The sequence below is a fragment of the Silene latifolia genome, chromosome 5 (genome assembly GCF_048544455.1).
Source record: "Silene latifolia isolate original U9 population chromosome 5, ASM4854445v1, whole genome shotgun sequence".
Taxonomy (NCBI): Eukaryota; Viridiplantae; Streptophyta; class Magnoliopsida; order Caryophyllales; family Caryophyllaceae; genus Silene; species Silene latifolia.
The window spans coordinates 5,874,067-5,894,984 of NC_133530.1; the positions used below are offsets into that span (position 1 = coordinate 5,874,067).

General features: G+C 38.5%; 2 protein-coding genes across 3 annotated transcripts in view; one reads left to right on the forward strand and one right to left on the reverse strand.

Annotated features, from left to right (window-relative positions):
- LOC141656510 (transcription factor bHLH115-like) overlaps positions 1-20,918 on the forward strand; it is a 108,219-nt gene that overhangs the window by 29,756 nt on the left and 57,545 nt on the right. The gene's annotated exons all lie outside the window — the stretch shown is intronic.
- On the reverse strand, positions 9,030-11,155 carry LOC141657901 (1-aminocyclopropane-1-carboxylate oxidase homolog 1-like). The gene is made up of 3 exons (XM_074465297.1): positions 10,605-11,155; positions 9,727-10,048; positions 9,030-9,278 (listed from the first exon to the last, which is right to left on the reverse strand). Exons 1-3 carry the CDS (start codon positions 11,153-11,155, stop codon positions 9,030-9,032), a joined length of 1,122 nt encoding a protein of 373 aa, XP_074321398.1.

Below are 20,918 nucleotides of genomic sequence, written 5' to 3' on the forward strand. Positions count from 1 at the left end.
ATATTTTCTAAATACTTATAAAGATGATCTTTACATCTTTACACCACTGATGTGGGACATGGGTTTGCACCTTGCCTGTCAACCCACCTCGAAGATTTAGGTCACGTCTCACGAGTGTCCCTAGGACCCTAACTGACGCAAAACTAACTTGTTTGCAGTGCAAGTGTTGATTTCGACTTCTCCCAAGCGGTTAGTATTCAGCAAGGACAAGGACTCGAATCTCAAAAGGAACTCTCGAAACAGAGGTATATACATTTTTTTTCCTGGGCTAAGACGGTGGTGAAATGTTGATCTAGTTTTGATGAATAGAACTCTTCTTGCAGTTACAGCATTGAAATAGACTTTTCACAGATGGGTAGTACGGAGATCGACTTTTCACAGGTGGGTAGTGCTGGAGATGGACTCGAATTTGAAAACCAGCCTCTCAACAAAAGGTATTATTATTAGAGATTCGCGGTCCTGATTTTTTATGTTATTTGCTTAATTTGTTTTACACCAGAGTATCATCGCATCCTAAGTAGTTGAGCCATCTTCTTGCTGCTTTTCAGGGGACGTACAGATCCAAGTAGCAAACCCAAATCTAAAGCATGTCGTGAGAGAGAACGACGTGAGAAATTGAATGAAAGGCATTGTTGGAAATAGAGGCTTTGAGAGCCTTTTTCTTAGTTTCCATTTGTCCCACATTGGTGAGGAAGTGGGTGTTTTATGGGTTTATATAACACCCCTTCCCTTACCTTATCACGAGTGGTCATGGGGAGTCTTTTGTAGAAACTTTGCGAGGTGCTTAATTCAGCTTGCGCGCGCGCCCCTGCCTAAGCCCGGTCATGGGGATTCAGCTTGGCCATCGTTCCAGGTCTTACAAACTCGAGTGGGCGAGTTTGTGAGGCAGCAGTAGTGTAATCCTTGGGGACTACCGGTTGTTGCTGATCGCCACCACGGTCGCACCAGAGAAATAGTTTATAAAGGCAGCGGTTCCGCACCGCGTCCCTACCAATTCCTCTTTCGGTATTTCTGATTCTGATCTTGGTTTTTGCTACTGTTTTTCCGTATTAATTAATTACTATTTCGGATTTTAGTAATTAGTTCCAACAATTTAAAAATCTATTGAATTAAGTGCAGTAGCCATGTCTGTGATTTCGAAAATTGTACCTGATATTTCGAAAATTGAGCAATTAGATGGTCAGAATTATAAGCGTTGGTCCCAGAAACTGTTGATGTTTTTTTGAGCAGTTGGAAATTGATTATGTTTTGTTTAATGACCCGCCAAAACCTATTGTTCCAGGTCTTACAAACTCGAGTGGGCGAGTTTGTGAGGCAGCAGTAGTGTAATCCTTGGGGACTACCGGTCGTTGCTGATCGCCACCACGGTCGCACCAGAGAAATAGTTTATAAAGGCAGCGGTTCCGCACCGCGTCCCTACCAATTCCTCTTTCGGTATTTCTGATTCTGATCTTGGTTTTTGCTACTGTTTTTCCGTATTAATTAATTACTATTTCGGATTTTAGTAATTAGTTCCAACAATTTAAAAAACTATTGAATTAAGTGCAGTAGCCATGTCTGTGATTTCGAAAATTGTACCTGATATTTCGAAAATTGAGCAATTAGATGGTCAGAATTATAAGCGTTGGTCCCAGAAACTGTTGATGTTTTTTTGAGCAGTTGGAAATTGATTATGTTTTGTTTAATGACCCGCCAAAACCTATTGTTCCGTCTGATGCTGAGACTACCCCTCCTGCGGCGGGCTTGGCCCTTGACTCCTGTTTTGCTGGAGTCGGTTTCTGGCTCTTCTGCTATTATAAATAGCTGCCCTCACTGCCACCATAAAACACAAACAAAAACAATACTCTCTTCCTTCTCTATCGTCTGTCTCTCAAAACAATTTCTGGGTTATGTAAAATCGTTCCAGGTCTTACAAACTCGAGTGGGCGAGTTTGTGAGGCAGCAGTAGTGTAATCCTTGGGGACTACCGGTCGTTGCTGATCGCCACCACGGTCGCACCGGAGAAATAGTTTTTAAAGGCAGCGGTTCCGCACCGCGTCCCTACCAATTCCTCTTTCGGTATTTCTGATTCTGATCTTGGTTTTTGCTACTGTTTTTCCGTATTAATTAATTACTATTTCGGATTTTAGTAATTAGTTCCAACAATTTAAAAAACTATTGAATTACTGTTTAGTAATTACTATTTCCAACAAATTTAGCAATATCATCTTCATTTGACTTAACTGCCTTAGCCGCAGGTAGACCTGGCAAAATCAACCCGACCCGGTTGACCCGACCCGAAAAGGATGACCCGAGACCCGAAATTGACCCGAATTGCTGAACCCGAATGACACCCGAAGCCCGAAGTGACCTGACCCGACCCGAAAATAACCCGAGCTTTCATGGACCCGTAACAGACCCGACCCGAAAAGACCAATCCGAAACCACTCAACCCGAAAATGACCCGACAAAATATAACTTTAATTGACCCTAATAGACTTGAAATGCCTCTCTTCTCTTAATCTTTGACCCGAAAATGGCCTGACCCGAATTAACCCGATCCGCTTGACCCGAAACACACCCGACCAACAAACCCGAAATAGACCCGTAACCCGAAATGAACTGACCCGATCCGAACTAATCCGAAAATTTGAGAAACCCTAAATGACCCGACCCAAACTGGCCCGACCCAAACCCGACCCGGTTGACCCGTTTGCCAGGTCTAGCCGCAGGAGGGGTAGTCTCAGCATCAGACGGAACAATAGGTTTTGGCGGGTCATTAAACAAAACATAATCAATTTCCAACTGCTCAAAAAAACATCAACAGGTCCATGTCTATGAAAATTTGTGTGCTGATATTGTTAGTGAGGGCATGAAATTAGACGACCTTTTTGTTGCTAATGTGCTTTGTTGGAAAAATTCCCTCCCTCCCGGTCCGAGTATAGAAATCGGCTAAAACACAAAAAGAAAGACATGTCCCTTATGGAACTTATCAGTCATATGAGGACGGAAGAGGCAAATCGCCTCAAAGACAACCCTATTTGTTTACCACCGTGAATGCATCTCGTTTCTTTCTTGTCAAAGCTAATTTGGTTGAGTCCGGTGGTCCGTCAAATGTCTTTGAAAAGTTCAAGGGTAAGGGTAAGGCCAAAGTTGGTCGGGGTAAGGGTAAAGGAAAGAAGATCGATCCAGGGAAGTACACCAAGCGGTTTGCAAAGATTCGAAGCCTAAGGGTCCTTTGGTTTGCTATGTTTCGGGAAACCGGGTCACAAAGCCTACCAAAGTGCATTGATAAGAAGATCTGCTGAAGTGAAGCCAATGTTGTGACTGATGATGTCATTGTTCTTGTGGTTGTTGAAGCTAATCGGTGGGTAATCTTCTTTGAATGGGTCTTGATATCTTGGCGCTTCCGGACACCTCTGTCTTGATAAGGGGTTATTTCCGAGTTCGAGGAGATAGGCGATGGGGAATGCGTCTACATGGGTAATTCTTCATTGCAAAGATCACGAGCAAAGGCAAGATCTTTCTCAAACTCACCTCGGGGAAAACACTTGCCCTTAATAATGTTTTATTTGTACCTACATTGCGTCGAAACCTCGTGTCTGGTGCCTTGTTAAACAAAGTTGGCTTGAAACTTGTTTTTGAGGCTGACAAGGTTGTAATGTCGCGCAATGGGGAATTTGTGGGCAAGGGTTATCTGTCTGGGGGTCTTTTTGTCGAACACGATTTCGTTTTTAATAATATTGCATCTACTCTCGCTTATATCGCCGAGTCCGTTGATGTTTGGCATGGTAGATTAGGTCATGTGAATATCGACTACATTAAAAAACTTAGAACCATGAGTTTAATTCCAAGTTTGTCGAGTCAAGAATTCTCTAAATGTGGTAGCTGTGTTGAGGCTAAATTCACAAAGAAACCTAGTAAACCTGTGACAACTAGGACTACGAGTCTTCTTGAGTTAATTCACACCGACCTAGCTGACTTCAAAAATGTTGCAAGTAGAGGTGGCAAGAATTATTATGTGACTTTTATAGACGACTGTTCGAGGTACACCCGAGTTTATTTGCTTAAGACTAAAGATGAAGCAGAACAATCGTTTATAAACTTTAAAAATGAGGTCGAAAATCAACTCGACAGGAAGATTAAAAGGGTAAGGTCTGATAGAGGTGGTGAGTATAAATCCAGTTATTTAGCGGACTTTTGTGCTGCAAACGGTTTAATACATGAGACCAGTCCTCCTTACTTACCCCAATCCAATGGTGTAGCTAAACGTAAAAATAGAACTTTAAAAAAGATGATGAATGCAATGCTTTTAAGTTCTGGTCTGTCTGACGATATGTGGGGGGAAGCAATACTTTCTGCTTGTCACATTCTTAACCGTGTACCTTATAAGAAAATTGACAAGACACCCTACGAGATTTGGAAGGGCTAACCTCCTAACCTAAATTACCTTAGAGTGTGGGGTTGTTTGGCTAAAGTGGGTTTACCTGAATTTAGGAGACCTACCGTTGGACCTAAGACCTATGATTGTGTTTTTATAGGTTATGCTCAAAATAGCTCTGCCTACAGATGTATGTCTTTAAGTGACCGTTCTATATCCGAGGCTAGAGATGCCGAATTTTTTGAGCATGTTTTCCCTTTTCAGAAAAATGTTGTTTCATCTACTTCCTTACCTGTTGCATCTGTTGATATGTCTTCTCATGCTAGTTGTAGTAGCACTCCTATTGATCATGCTGTTGAACCTAGGAGGAGTAAAAGACCTAGATGTCCAAAGGATTATAGTGATTATGTTACAACACATTTATCTGAATATGGATACTCTGTTTGTGCAAGTGATGAGTTTGTTTCAGCCTTTTTAATAGAGGATGACCCAAAAACCTATAGTGAGGCAATGAAATCCATTGATGCTAATTTTTGGAAAGATGCTATTAAAAGTGAACTTGATTCTATTGTTTCTAATCAGACTTGGGAGTTGACTGATTTACCTAAAGGTAGTAAACCCATAACGAGTAAATGGATCTTTAAAAAGAAAATGAGACCTGACGGTACAATAGAAAGGTTCAAAGCTAGACTTGTAGTTAGAGGCTTTACACAAAAGAAGGGCATTGATTACTTTGATACCTATTCTCCTGTGACCAAAATTTCGACTATAAGAACTCTTGTCGCTTTAGCAGCTATTCATAACCTTATTATACATCAGATGGATGTTAAAACTGCTTTCTTGAATGGTGAGCTAAAGGAAGAGATCTATATGTCGCAGCCTGAAGGGTTTGTGATTAAGGGTCAAGAGAATAAAGTGTGTAAACTGAACAAGTCACTTTATGGTCAGAAACAAGCACCTAAACAGTGGTATGAGAAATTCAACACTACTTTGATGAGTAATGGTTTTATGATTAACAATTCTGATTCATGTGTTTATTCCAAAGTGATAGAATCTGATTGTGTCATTATATGCCTATATGTGGATGACATGCTTATTTTTGGTAATAATTTAGATGTGATAATTAAAACCAAAGAATTTTTGTCATCACACTTTGAGATGAAGGACTTAGGAGAAGCTGATGTTATCCTAGGGGTTAAGGTTATCCGAAACTCCAATGGAATTTCTTTGAGTCAATCTCATTATGTTGAAAAAGTGTTGAAAAAGTTTAACTGCTTTGATGTTGTGCCTGCTAGAACACCCTATGATTCTAGTGTACATTTGAGTAAAAACTTGGGTAATGATGTTTCCCGGGGAAGAGTATGCTAAAATCCTAGGGAGTGTGATGTTTCTTATGAACTGTACTCGACCAGATATTGCATATGCGGTTAGTAGACTGAGTCGTTATACACATAACCCTGGTAATGAACATTGAAATGCTCTTCGTCGTTTGCTAAAATACCTAAGAGGAACAGTTGATCTGTGTTTGCATTATGGTAAATTTCTTTGTGTTAGAAGGATATTGTGATGCAAATTGGGTTGCGGTAACGATGAGATTTGTTCTACTAGTGGTTATGTCTTCACCATGGGTGGAGGTGCGATATCGTGGAAGTCTTCTAAACAGACTTGTATTGCACGCTCTACCATGGAGTCGGAGTTCATAGCTCTTGAGTTGGCGGGACAAGAAGCGATTGGCTGAAAAACCTATTGGGTGATGTACCGGTATGGGAGGACGGTGACACCGGTCTCCATCTTTGTGTGACTCGAAAAGTCTGCTATTGGCGTTGCAAAGAATAGTGTCTACAATTGAAAAAGAGACACATGCGAATAAGGCACGCTGCAGTTAAACAACTCCTTGAGAATGGAGTGATTATTGTGGACTATGTGAAGTCCGAAAGTAATCTTCTTTGATCCCTTTACTAAGGGGTTGACTAAGAGATTAGTCGTTAATACGTCGAGGGGAATGAGGCTTAGGTCCTTGAGTCAAGGTTGAGATTGACTAGGTCCAAAGTTTTCATTCCTATGGCGTAGTATGATTCATAGCCTTTATGGTGGTGCTTTTGAGACGCACTTGATGAATTATACACTAGGTTGGACTTAGGTCCTTAATGGCTCATGTGAGAAGCGCTATTGAGAAGCACTTGAGCCACCTACGTAGGTGTAATGATCCTAAGACTATGAGAAGTCTTGTGGTCACACCTATCAGTACCAAGGTAACGCATAAGCTCTAAAAGAGCGCGTTGCACTCTGAAATCGCGGGACGATCTTAATTTGAAGGTATGATATGTGTAGTGGGGGGTATCGACCGAAGTTCAGCTAGGAATTCAAATCGCAAGATATTCTCTAGTTGTAAGTAAGTTGTTTCCTCATTTCACTAAAGTGTCAATTCAAATCGAAAGATATTGATACCTAAGTATCCATCCTTCCTTTACCCAGGAATTCTTCTTTCTCTGGCTCTGGCGCCTCTAGTGGGGGATTGTTGGAAATAGAGGCTTTGAAAGCCTTTTTCTTAGTTTCCATTTGTCCCACATTGGTGAGGAAGTGGGTGTTTTATGGGTTTATATAACACCCCTTCCCTTACCTTATCACTAGTGGTCATGTGGAGTCTTTTGTAGAGACTTTGCGAGGTGCTTAATTCAGCTCGCACACGCGCGTGCGCGTGCCCAAGCCCGGATCCGGATTCGGGATTCGGCAATCGCCTGCGGCGGGCTTGACCTATCTTTTTGGATCCGGGTGAGTTTGTTTTTGGTTGTGTGCAGTTTCTGTCCAGATTCGTCTGTTGAATCAGTCAGTCAATGACTGTTAGTGGGTGAGATAATTTCTCCCCACTACCGCCTTGACTCCTGTTTTGCATAGCTGCCCTCACTGCCACCATAAAACACAAACAAAAACAATACTCTCTTCCTTCTCTATCGTCTGTCTCTCAAAACAATTTCTGGGTTATGTAAAATCGTTCCAGGTCTTACAAACTCGAGTGGGCGAGTTTCTGAGGCAGCAGTAGTGTAATCCTTGGGGACTACCGGTCGTTGCTGATCGCCACCACGGTCGCACCGGAGAAATAGTTTTTTAAGGCAGCGGTTCCGCACCGCGTCACTACCAATTCCTCTTTCGGTATTTCTGATTCTGATCTTGGTTTTTGCTACTGTTTTTCCGTATTAATTAATTACTATTTCGGATTTTAGTAATTAGTTCCAAGCATGTTATCTTACGAATAACATATTTTTTTTCGTTTTCTTTTCTTATTCGTAAATGTAGAGGGAGCCTTTATGAATTTACCAGCTAAGCTAGTTGACATCTAATCAATCTCTCTTTTTTCATCTTGATGCAGCTTTGCAAGCCTTAGCTCGTCTTGGAACCCGGAAGAGCTGTCAAATCTGACAAATTGGTTATACTGAATGATGCTATTAGAGTTGTTAATCAGCTACGAACCAAAACTGACGAATACAAGGACGAGAATAAGAAGTTACAAGACGAAATCGAAAGCTTAAAGGTAGTTTCCCTTTATAATTCTAGACATGATAAACGGGTCAGTTAGAATTCAGCCCGTGTCCACCAAAGTTGGCTGGTGTGGTGGTAAGGGCTCTCGTCTTTTAAACAAGTGGTCAGGGGTTCGATTCCTGACTCTTGCGAATGAAAAAGTCAAACTTGGAAGGGATCAACCCATTAAATTACCTTCAGTACCCCAAAGGCGCCTGTGTCCATTAAGGTTTTTTGTTGCAAAATAGTCGTTTCAGGTCAGGTCGTCTCAGAATCTCAGATACATAGTGAGCGGTTTTATGTCTTGAATGAAATCTAGTCGTATTAATTAAAAGCTCTCCGTAATAATCATCTTATCAAGCATGGGGGGTTTCTGACTGCAGGCTGAGAAAAACGAACTCCGTGAGGAGAAACTCAAACTGAAAGAGGAGAAAGTGAAAATGGAGCAAGAGTTCATGAAATTAGCGATGGGCGGTGCGCCTCCTCCTCCTCCTCCTTATACAGAAGCCTACCATGGAGGGGCAAACAAGATGGGTCTATACCCGAATTATGGTATGTATCCTCCTATGTGGCATTATTTACCACATTCGGTTAGAGACACGACTCGTGATCATGTCCTCAGGCCTCCTGCTGCTTAAAGAGGATGCTTTCACACATCCGTCCCAAGTTTTGTCTGCCTTTCTAATTTATGTAAATATTGCAAACTTATGTTGCTAGTTTTTTAAGCTATTAAGACTTGCTTATTTGATTTCGCCGTTTTTCTTTGTATATACAGACAATTATGTATTTCTACTAATAATCATCGAAAACAATCTTATGTAACTTTACAATGGGACCGTTTTGTTAATGGTAATGTCCAAGAAGGGCAATGGTCGCAGGTTTAAACCCCTCTGGTTTTAACTTTCCTGGCTTTGTTACGTCTCATGTCACGCCCGTAAAACAATGTGACCAGTTACTGTAAGATATTCCATGAAATAAATAAGTATTACATTAATATTTAATTAAGTTATATGGAAATTACTAGGCCTTATTTTTCATTACATGGCATTATTGATTTCATAGTAATACTAGCAAATTAACAGATTTATTGATGGTAGTAAATGAGGGTTTAACGAAAGAAAAGGACGGTCTCAAACTGTAAGACGGTCTTATTCTAATTGAGCATGAAGTGGTTGCGTCCGGGTTCATCTTGTGGTTTAGAGAAGAAATGTGTGACATATTCACCCACTGTAAATTCTCTGTAGATTGGCGGGTTTTCCTCTGATAACAGCTCTGTAATGGGTCCATATTTCTTCGGTTTCGACGATAGGCCTGCGAAAAAGAAGGCAGAAGACAACCTTGGCCCAACAGGGTTGGCTTTCACTCTATGCAATACACTTATGAATTTGTCATTTGTTATCATCTGCAATATTTTGGCAAACAATTTGAAAGTGTAAGAAAATTGAACCGTTAGTCTCCGTTAAGAAAACATGTCAAATATCATCCCACTTGAGCATATAAGACAAATCTGACAAACATTTCATTCAGAGGAAAAACGGTTAGATATGAACCAGTCAGTCATTTCGGGTATGGCTGTCTTTCTTGTGTACATGTCAATATTGGGTCATTTTAGGGTGTAGATAGTTCGGAAACTATAAGGTTCTGGTCGAGTTGGGTAAGACTGGGTCTATTCGGCTTTTATATCATATTCAGCTTTTATTTTACTGACCTTTTTTTTTCTTGAGCATACTTGGGTTACCTTTTTTTTTGGTCAGGCGTTACCTTTGGTGCGCACTAGGTAAGAAAAATATGCTATCAACAGATGTAAGTTTATATGCAATTGTTTTATTTAATACGGAGTAATAAGAGACCTGAAGTAGATCACCGATGTTTATGACAAGAGCACCGGGAATAGGATGAACATCAACCCATTGATCGTCAAGGCGGATTTGAAGGCCGCCAACTTGATCTTGAAGCAACACAGTGAAAAAGGAAGAATCAGTATGCTTGGGGGTGCCTATGGTCAACTCTGGTTGAGGGCATGATGGGTAATAATGGTATACACTTGACCAGTTCTTATCACATTCCAATTCCTTGAGATAATCTGGTCCAAGACCAAGGGCTTCAGACATTAACTCTAGCAGTACACTGCCTAATTGAACCATATGTTTGATATGATCCAATATTGCATCCCTGAAAACACCAGAAACAACACATTTTAAGTCATACTGGAAATAATTCTTAAATCAAGTCGGGTTTCCTAATTGTGAATACTCCCTTCTAGAATTTAGACCTGGCAAATCGGGTCAGCGGGTCGGGTTTAGGTCAGCCAATTTGGGTCGGGTTATTTCGGGTTTCTAAAGTATTCAGGTCGTGTCATTTCGGGTTTACGGGTTTGTTGGTCGGGTTGTTTCGGGTCGGGTCATTTTCGGGTCAATGGTTAAGAAGGAAAAGGGCATTTCAAGTCTTTTGAGGCCATTTAAAGTTATGTTTTGTCGGGTCATTTCGAGTCGGGTTAATACGGGTTTATGAAAGCTCGGGTCATTGTCGGGTCGGGTCGAGTTAATTCGGATTTCGGGTGTCATTCGGGTGCAGCAGTTTGGGTCAATTTCGGGTCTCGGGTTAGCCTTTTCGGGTCGGGTCAATCGGACCGGGTTAATTTTACCAGGTCTACTTCTAGTCGCACATTTTCTCCCTCTTTCCTTTTAATTTTTGATATCATAAAACTAAAATGTAATTTCTTACGTACCTGCAAATAGGTGGTAATAGTTCTGGATCAAGTTGACCGGTAAAAGCGGTGTTAACAGAAAGAGTATCCCTCCAATAAGCATTTTTCGACGTAAAAAGATCAAAATTACTGTCGTAAACAACTTGTTTGTTGGTGTGTACATCTCTTCCATAATATTTCATCTTAACCTCAACATCTTGTTCATGAAACATCTTAACCATCTCAAGCATCTTCTCAATAACATTCAAAGGAATCCCATGATTTATAAGTTGGAAAAATCCCCATTTCGCTGATGCATTCTCGATTTGTTCGACTAATTCTCGACGAGGGTTGTTGTTGGTATGAATTTTTGCAAGATCAATGATAGGAAGAACAAGTTTGTTCACATTTTGAGGTTTCGAGTCCTCTGATATCTCTTCGAGAGGCCGAATGAATATTTTTGGAATGGTTTTTACGCCGCTGTCCACCAGTCCTTTAACTCCTCTTTTCGTGTTGTCGAATTCCCGGAGCTCCTTCTCACGGTCATATTTAGTTTGAGTTCCATTGATGGACATTACTGAGTTTCCTGACATTTTACCTGGATAACAAAAAGACATCATTAGAGTAAATTAAAAATTATTCCATTTTAAAATCTCATTTTTTAAAATTACTCGCTTATATAATTTTTTTTGGGTTATTTCATAACAATAATCCATCCTATTGGTGGTCTGCAATAATTACTTCATCCTATCAATAATCTCAATTAAATACAACCTAAGCATCATAACTTCTAATAACGAACCAGCTGATATTTTTTTATGTTTATGTGTATCAAATAAATCAAGTACTTGATTCATCACTTGAAAATATTACACAAAAACATCACATATACCAGCTAGATTGTCCAAAAATTATCAAATATTCCAAAATAAACTTAAAAAAAATATCAGCTGGTTCGTTATTAGAAGGTATGGTGCTTAGGTTGGATTTAATTGGGATTATTGATAGAATGGAGTGATTATTGCAGACCACCAATAAGATGGATTATTGTTATGAAATAATCCTTTTTTTTTTCCTTAAAATTACTTCCTTAAAATGCACTTTTATCAAAAATTGCTTCAAAACACCAACTTAAGTTACTTATTCCGCCATTTTATGAACTTATTTCGTTTGTGTGTTAGCCAATTTATACTTTGAAACGTATAATAATAGAGAATAAGTTCAAAAACAGATGTAAAACGTAATAAGTCTCCTAAATTGGAATGTTGAAGCAATTTTTGATAAAATTGCATATTATAGAAGTAATTTTAGGAAAAAATTATATAAGGGAGTAATTTTAGAAAACGGGATTTTAAAAAGGAGTAATTTTTAATTTACTCTTGTTATTATATTTCTTTTTTCCATTTTTTAACTTTTTAAAAATATAACAAAAAGTAAATAAATTAGAAAAATTGTAGTTATAAAACACAAATAATACGTAATACCATTCATAATATTATAATTTTAAAATAAATCTAGTTTAAAATAAAATAAAAATGATAACTAAAATAAAATAATAACGGGTCAAACTTTGTGTTAAAACATGAAATGGGGTTGTGCCTTACCTGAAGAAAGAGAGACCGATCACTCACAAGTCACAAGTCACAATATTAGGAATATTCTATTCTAAAATTAATTGATAATAGGAGGAGCAGTTCTATTGAAAGTGGTATAGTCTCTCTTTTCAACAACGTGAAACACTCACGTGTGAGTTTATATTCCAACACGCTCACATGTGACACAAATTGTCATTTAAGACAGAAGTATCCGTCTTAAACTTAAGACGGGTTAAATAATATAATACTCATTCGTATAGATAAGAGAATAAACATCTTATTACTCCCTAGACATTTTATTTTTGTCTAGTCCATACAAGTTAGATGTGTTCAAATGCGGGCTTGGGCTGGACATGGGACGGGCTCATGTTTAATTTTTGGCCCACGGACAAGCGGGTTAGCGGGTTTGGGAGGGGTTAGTGGGCTGGGCCTTTGTATTTTTATTAAAATGTCTTGTCCGTACCCGCTTTTTTAGCGGGCGGGATGGGTCGGGTTCAATGGACGGGACGACCCATGAACAACTCTAATACAAGTGTGTACTAGTTGAGCCATTTTAACCTTAAAAAAGAGAGACTTATTGCACATGTGATGTCCCTTCGAAACCCAAGCTGAAAGCCTGAAACCATGGGAGCTCACCAAAATGGAAATTAACGAATCCTCAAAAAGGCCCTCCCGATGGCATAATTTGAGCCCAGTTAAAATGCGAACCCAAGGTGAAACCATGGGTGCTCATCATCGGAGTGGGATACTGATGGCATAATTTGGTAATGGGTTCTGTTACCTTGATAGAGCATAAATTGGACCACTACAAAACACAAGGGAAGTTTTATCCTAAAATCACATGTGGCCAGTGGTAGAGCTAGGGGGCTAGCAGGGGCGGTTGCCCCTCTTGACAGATGAAATTTTTGAAATTTTTAGTTAAATTTTTCGAAATTCCTCCCTAAAATTTTTTCCCCAAAATTCAAATCCTAACTCCGCCACTGCATGTAGCTATATAAGTTTATATTCCAACACTCTATATGTATTAACAGCAAATTAAATATAATAGGAAAGACGAAGTACATACGTCTTACGCTCCTTAAAATCAATTTTTTTGAAACTTTGGCAAAAAGTTATTAATAAATATACTCCCTCCAGTCTTAATCATTTGTTTACTTTTATTTAAAATATCTTTACAAAAAGTAAAAATAAAATGATAAATAAATAAATGAACAGATAGATGGAGGGAGTAAGCGAGTATTTTCACACCCACCAAACATAATATGACATTGATGAATATTTTCATATTGGATACTCCGTATTTTAATAATATAGCGGTATCTTATAACGTTAATATAGTGGTATTAAAACTCAGTATTATCGAATAACGCTATCTTATAACATGCTCATGTGTAATTTGTTTTCCTAAAAGGAGGTTGAAATTGTAATTAGATAGCATAGATAGGTTAGTACGTACCCAAATCTTGAGAAGTTTATGACAAATAATAAAAGAGAAAACACTTTGTAGTAGCTTAATAAAATAATGTTGGACTTTATTTTGTGTGTCTAAATCTATCAATTTGTTAATCTATTTATAGTTACCATCTACAAGTTCTCGATTTTGACAAATAAAATAATGTTGGACTTTATTCTTCTTAAAGTTGCTACGATTTTGAACTTTCAAAAATTTCATGCAGGGTGTAAGCAAAATTATGACAATTTAAGAAAATTACAAATTTTAGAATAAGACGACCTTGCATTATAAGACGGTCCTTTTTCTAGAAAACATCATTTCTTTATTTTTTTATTTTTGCAAAAAAACCATTTATTTATTGATATTAATAAAAGAATATTTTTTTTTATACAAATGCACCGTATTACACTGTAAAACCGTCTCACACAATAATTATTGTTAGCTGCAAATACTCCGTAGTAATCTATAGATTTGAATAAAGCTTTCTGGATAACAGAGATTATTCATTGTTCAATATTAATGAAAGTTCACCGTTTTGAAATAGTTTTAAGTCATAGAAGTTAGGTCATTGATGAGCGAGTACCACATGTTTTTACTTTTTAATTAGTCGTTTCTCGTTTGTTCAAAGTTGTAAAACATTGTTTGCTTGATTATTCATGATTGAAGGTTACAATATTTTTATAGGCACTGAATACATATGAGGCCGTGTTTAGTTAGAACTTTTAAAATGAATTGAAATAAAATCAACTAATTTTAAAAATGTTTGTGTAAGATTTTAGGATGCAATTAAACGTACTAGCTATACACCCAAATTTCTAACTACATTCCATCCAATTATGATAGGAGTGATATGTGTGGCTAAAAATTATTTGTAAGATGATGATTAATAAGAGATTTATAAGTCTCTTATAAACCGTTTTACAATAAAACAATGTACTCCCTCCAATTCGCAATAAACTTCCTTATTTCTTTTCCGTAAATAACTTCTCTATTTTCTTTTTTGGTAAGTGTTTGTGTGGTCCAAATTTAATTGTATGGTGGGGTAGTCTATTTGTGTGGTCCAAATTTATTTATAGGGTAGAGTAGTGTGTTTCCTTAATTTTTTTGTCAAAATAAAAGGGGAGTTTATTGTGAATAGGAGGGAGTATAACCTAGTATTCCCGTTTTCGATTCCAATTGCACTGTTTTTTCGTGCATTGATTACCCAAAAGTGGGAGGATGCATTCACACTTGTCATTCTCTTTTGTCTCTTGTCAAAGTTTTGACAACATGCAAGTATATTTTCATTCAATTGGTCTCTCTTGTGACGGGTTACCATTTATGACAAATATTTTGTGAGATAAAATGGTAATAAAATGGGTTAGTGGAAAAAGGGGACCACATGAATAGTGTTGCAGAGAGAGAAAAAGTGGGTACATTGTGAGGTAAAATGGCATCCGTATTCAGCTTGTGACGGATATGTCATGTCTTAAATGAGAATTTGTGATTTTCATTTTGTTCTTCAACAATACTTGTGAAAGTATAAGACTAGCTGCACATAAACATCAGCAACAACCAGTCATCATCATCCCCTACTCCATCCTCTTCCTCAAATATTATCACACCAAAGTTCCAGATGCTTCTAGAAGTAGTCATGGCTGTAAATATCTGTAACAAACTCGTAACAAACTTTGACTTCCATAACCGCTTTGACTATAGTTGTTAGATTGTATATAAACCTTCATCCTGTACATTGCTCATTAAGTTAATACTCCCTCCTATTCATTCATTTTGTCCCTCTTTCCTTATCGAAGCTAGTCGGATTTTTGTCCCTCTTTCCTTTTTTGGTAACTTTTGTGTGCTCCAAATTTAATTACATGTGGGATAGAGTGGAATAAAGTGTTTTGTGTGGTCCAAAATCATTTTCTTAATTCTTGTGCAAAATAGAAGGGGGACAAAATGAATGAATAGGAGGGAGTACAATACACAAACATTTTATTTACATTTTCTCTCATTCTCTTACTTGCTTAAGCTTGATTGTTCATCAATGGCGTATTGCTCTACCATTGTTGTGCTCACTTTGCTACCTTTTCACATGGTATCAGAGCAGGACTAGTTCCTGTTTCTGCATATCGTTCTTCCGCATTGTTTACTCTGTTTTTCTTACTTTTCTTTCTTCTTCTTTCATTTCAATTGTTTACATTTTGTTTCATTAATCACAAAATCCTAAAAATTCACAAAATTCATACAATTCACAAAAACAAATGAAGAATTCAACTGAGACTCCTACTGTTGATGCTGCTTATAGCAATCCTTACGATGATCCACTTTTTTTTTTGTCAAATTTTGATCATGCGAACATGACGTTGACTACTACGCTCTTCAATGGCGTCAATTTCATCTCCTGGTGTAAAGGTGTAGCAATGGCGCTCAATTCGAAGAACAAGTTAGGGTTTCTCACTGGAGTTATTGCGATTCCTGCTGTTGATTCTTCGAAGTATCCTTCGTGGTTCAGATGTGACAACATGATTCGCTGTTGGTTACTGAACTCTATTTCTCCGCAGATTAAGGAAGGAATCTCTTGTAAGTCTGCAAAGCTGTTGTGGACAGATATCTGTGAGCGTTATGGTCAATCGAATGCTCCACGATTGTATTCATGATAATTGAAGGAATATAGAGAGTACTTTTTTTAGTCATATCTATGTGATTTTGCATTCATGATAATTGAAGGAATATATTCTGCCACAAATTTGAATGTTTTCTATATAATCTAAGAACTTGGAAAGAAATTTGATAAACACGTTTGATTGTCTTTGCAATTTAATTGATTAAGATTTCACTATACTTACTTTGAGATTAATTAGGCTTCTATTGTTTGATAACTAAAAACAAATATTACAGTATAACATCGGTATTTCTTATAGGGTTGTAAAGATTTTAGTTCTCAATATTACCAAGTATTGTTCGAAGAAATATTACTATATATAAAGGTATTCCACATTTCCACTTGACTGGGAAAACATTGTGAGTAAATTGTTATTCCATGACATAAGAATCTATATGGCCATGCCTTAGTATTTTAAGTACTTTTAGTTGTATCTAAATGGTTTTGTGAGCTAGCATATTTTTTTCACAACTTGAGATATGGATATGCATTTTAATTCAAGCAAGTCGTTTGATGAGAAAATGATTAGTTTCTTCTTGGTGGCAAATTAATAAATAAACAAAGTGCTATACAATAGAAGAACGTAAATGTATTAGAACAGTATGCCATACAATTAGACACGGGAGACTAAAACAAGTACCACTGTGATATTAAAGAGAAAATAAAAGGAGAGATTAAAATAGGGAGATAGACTTGCATGAGAATGTTGTGAGTAAAGTTTACTAGGAGAAGGCTCGCGATAATAAATAAAAGAATGCCTCATAAGACAAGTGTATTGTTGAAATGCTACTGTGTTTTTGTACAAATTTAATTGAATTTTATACTGTCAAGAAGAATTATGTACAACACTTGCATTATTAGCTTATTGCTTTTAAATGTTTGGGGATGATTTTGATTAAGTGGTACTATTGTTTCACCTTTTTGGTCAGGATATAGGGCATCTTGATGACACGGCAGAAAGAAGAGACAAAGTGAACTCATCAAGAAGGCATCGTCAAGATGACAATTACATTCACTATGCCTGTAATTAATCAAGGGGCGTTTGGTTCAATGGATTTAGAACCCTATACATATTAATTATTGTTCGTTTAATTTAGAATATTATATGGAAAGGGAATGGAGTTAGAAACTTGAGGGGGAAGGTGGATAGGATTCCAAGGGGTTCGGGTGAAATTATAACTCCATTTCAAAATGCCCCAACAAAACACATAAATGCCTCAAATCCATTCCATTCCAACCCACCCAACCAAACACCCCCTAATAAGCTGCTTCAAAAGGATATGGAATATGTCCAATTATGCCGAAAGAACAACGGAAGACATAAATTTACGAATTCTTCTGTGAAACAAATGATATGGAATATGTCAACTCCTAGGAAGCAAGAGATATCAGGGTCTAAAAATCATTCAACAATCACCATGATGAAGGACATTGTACATTGGAGCAAAGAGTTTGTTGTTGATGAAATCTTAGTAGATTAGAGTGATAGTGTATGAGAAGCTATTGTTCATCCACGGTATGCAGGGATCGGAGGAGTTGTTTGTTATGTAGTATGAACTATGAAGTGCATGTCTTTTAAGTTCTAGAACAAGTAGGCATATAAAGATATCACGATGCAACCCAAGCCCCAATGGACACCTCCCAACAGCTCTATTCCAACGGCTGTATGCTTTCTTTGGGATGGTGTATATTTCCTTCCTCCTTTGTAATTATAGGATATTCTTTACCTTGTTTATAATATTTGTATAGCTTATAAATAGGCAGACTTGCATAAGTTGTAATTACGTTCAACAGTACATAATCATTAATAAACAATTTCCGAAAAAAGGGGTGGAAGGTTTACGACTTAGACACCGGTAAACATTTTTCGTCTCGAGATGTTATTTTTGTGGAAACCTAATTCCCTTACCAATCTCTCCAAATTCATGACAATATCATCGACCACTTTTCTACCAACGACGATTTCCTAATTCCCGTAAATCAATCGACCCCCGACACCAACGACACCCCCACAACCACTTCTACCCCAACCGACACTACCCAAAACACCCCTCATTCCCCCACCGAAACACCACCACCCGAGACAACCACAACCGACCGCACCAAAACCACCACATCAGCCACCGACCCTCCTCCCTCCAACATGGGCCGAGGTCACCGTATCAAAATTCCGAAATCTCTTCTAAATGATTATGAACGTCCACCCATCAGTCCTTCCACGCATCTAATCACGTCCTCCGTCCCGTCTTCAAGTACGAGGTATCCTATTTCCCATTTTATTAATTATACCAATTTTTCTCCCAATTACCGCTGCTTTCTTTCGGCCGTGGCTACCACCCACGAGCCTCGCTCTTTTTCTGAAGCAATGCAGGTACCCGAATGGCAAAAAGCAATGAAACTTGAAATTGAAGCACTTGAACGTAACAACACTTGGACTATCGAACCCCTTCCTCCAGGTAAGAAGGCCATCAGATCCAAATGGGTGTACAAAGTAAAATATAACGCCGATGGCACCATTGAACGACACAAGGCCCGTCTTGTGATAATGGGTAATCGACAAACCGAAGGAGTGGATTACAATTAGACATTTGCTCCAACAGTAAAGATGGTTACGGTTCGTATGCTTCTTACCTTGGCAGCCGCGAAAAATTGGGATTTACATCAAATGGATGTTCACATTGCCTTCCTCCATGGAGATCTTCATGAAGAGGTCTACATGAAACCGCCACCCGGCTTCTCTTCGGCTACCAATGGGAAAGATTGTGGCCTTCGCAAATCCCTCTACGACCTTCGTCAAGCTCCTCGATGCTGGTATGCTAAACTTGTCTCTGCTTTAATTTCATACGGCTTCCAACAATGCCCATATGACCACTCCCTTTTTTCGATGGTTAAGACATCCACTACTCTACATGTACTTGTCTATGTTGATGATTTGGTTATATGCGGTAATGACACGGGACAAGTCACGAAGTTTAAACAATATTTGAGTACATGTTTCTTTATGAAAGATCTGGGCCCTCTAAAATACTTCTTGGGCATCGAAGTTGCTCGCAACAAAACGGGGTTATTTATTTCACAAACAAAATACACCCTCGACATCCTCACAGAATCGGGTCTTCTCGGGTCTAAACCCGCAGCTATTCCTATGGAACCAAACCATCACCTCGGTCTCTCTACCAACCCGTTACTATCGGATCCCCAACCCTATCGACGACTGGTCGGGCGCCTTGTCTATCTCACATTAACTGGACCCGAACTGCTATACTCTGTCCATATCTTAGCCCAGTTCATGCATGCTCCACGGACCGATCATTGGCAAGCCGCTCTTCAAGTGGTTCGTTTTTTTAAAGAACAACCCTGGTCAAGGGCTCCTACTCCGCTCAGACAATAATCTCGAACTCGAAGCTTATTGTGACGCCGATTATGACAGTTGTCCTACTACTCGTCGCTCCTTATCCGCATATGTAATTTTCCTCGGCAATGCCCCTATATCATGGAAGACAAAGAAAAAATCAACGGTCTCTCGCTCTTCCGCCGAAGCCGAATATAGGACAATGGCTTTTAATGTGTGCGAACTCAAATGGCTTCAAGGACTTCTTACCTTTCTTGGCTTCCCTCGCACTAAACCAATACAGCTTCATTGTGACAATCAATCCTCTCTTCATATTGCTCGGAATCCGTTTTTCACGAGCGCACTAAACACAAAGAGATTGACTGTCACTTTGTCCGAGACGAGATTTTAAAAGGCTTAGTCAAACCGAGCTATATTCACACAAAGTAGCAACTGGCCGACATACGCACTAAAGCTCTCGGAAAAACGACATTTGATATTCTTCTTTCTAAGTTGGGCGTCGTCAATGTCCTAGCTCCAACTTGAGGGGGGTATCACGATGCAACCCAAGCCCAATGGACACCTCCCAACCGCTCTATTCCAACGGCTATATGCTTCCTTTGGGTATAAAGTATATGTGAATAATAATAATAATTTGTATTGATTAAGTTGTTATTTACAAGAGGAATTACATAGGTATTTATAGTACAAGAAAAGCATAACTACAATGGACGGTGTATAATTAGTTGTCTAACAATTGAAGGTGGATCATTAGTTGTCTAACAATTGAAGGTGGATCATTAGTTGGCTAACATTTGAAGGTGGATAATTAGTTGGCTAACATGTGGCAATGCTAACAATAAGCTAATATTTTACGTATGATTGAGAGCTTCCAATCTTGATAGTGGACTTGGTTGATTTGTATCTTTAACATTCCCGCTCAAGATGGACGGGCGATAGCGAAGGCCAATCTTGGAAGAAAGCAATAGGAATCGTGGCTTATGGAGCGGTTTAGTGAGAGTATCCGCTAGCTGATCAGACCCGTTAATATGTTGAACCCGAATATGACCGTTGCGAATCTGTTCTTTGACAAAATGAAAAGCAAGTGCAACATGTTTCATTCGTGAGTGAAAAACTGGGTTAGCCGAATAGGTAGTAGTGCTTAGATTGTCACAATATATCATCGGCGGATTAGTAGTTGAAATGCCGAGTTCGAGCAGAAGGTTTTGGAGCCATATAAGCTCGGCAGATGTGCTTGCAACGGCTCTAAACTCAGCTTCGGTGGAGGAGCACGGAACGGCCTTTTGTTTCTTAGCGGACCATGAAATAGGAT

Coding starts and splice junctions, on each gene's coding strand:
- LOC141657901 (XM_074465297.1), bottom strand. CDS start 11,155: ATGTCAGGAAACTCAGTAATGTCCATCAATGGAACTCAAACTAAATAT. Junction 10,049..10,604: donor CTATTACCACCTATTTGCAG/GTACGTAAGAAA, acceptor TGGTGTTTTCAG/GGATGCAATATTGGATCATA. Junction 9,279..9,726: donor ACATCGGTGATCTACTTCAG/GTCTCTTATTAC, acceptor AAAATATTGCAG/ATGATAACAAATGACAAATT.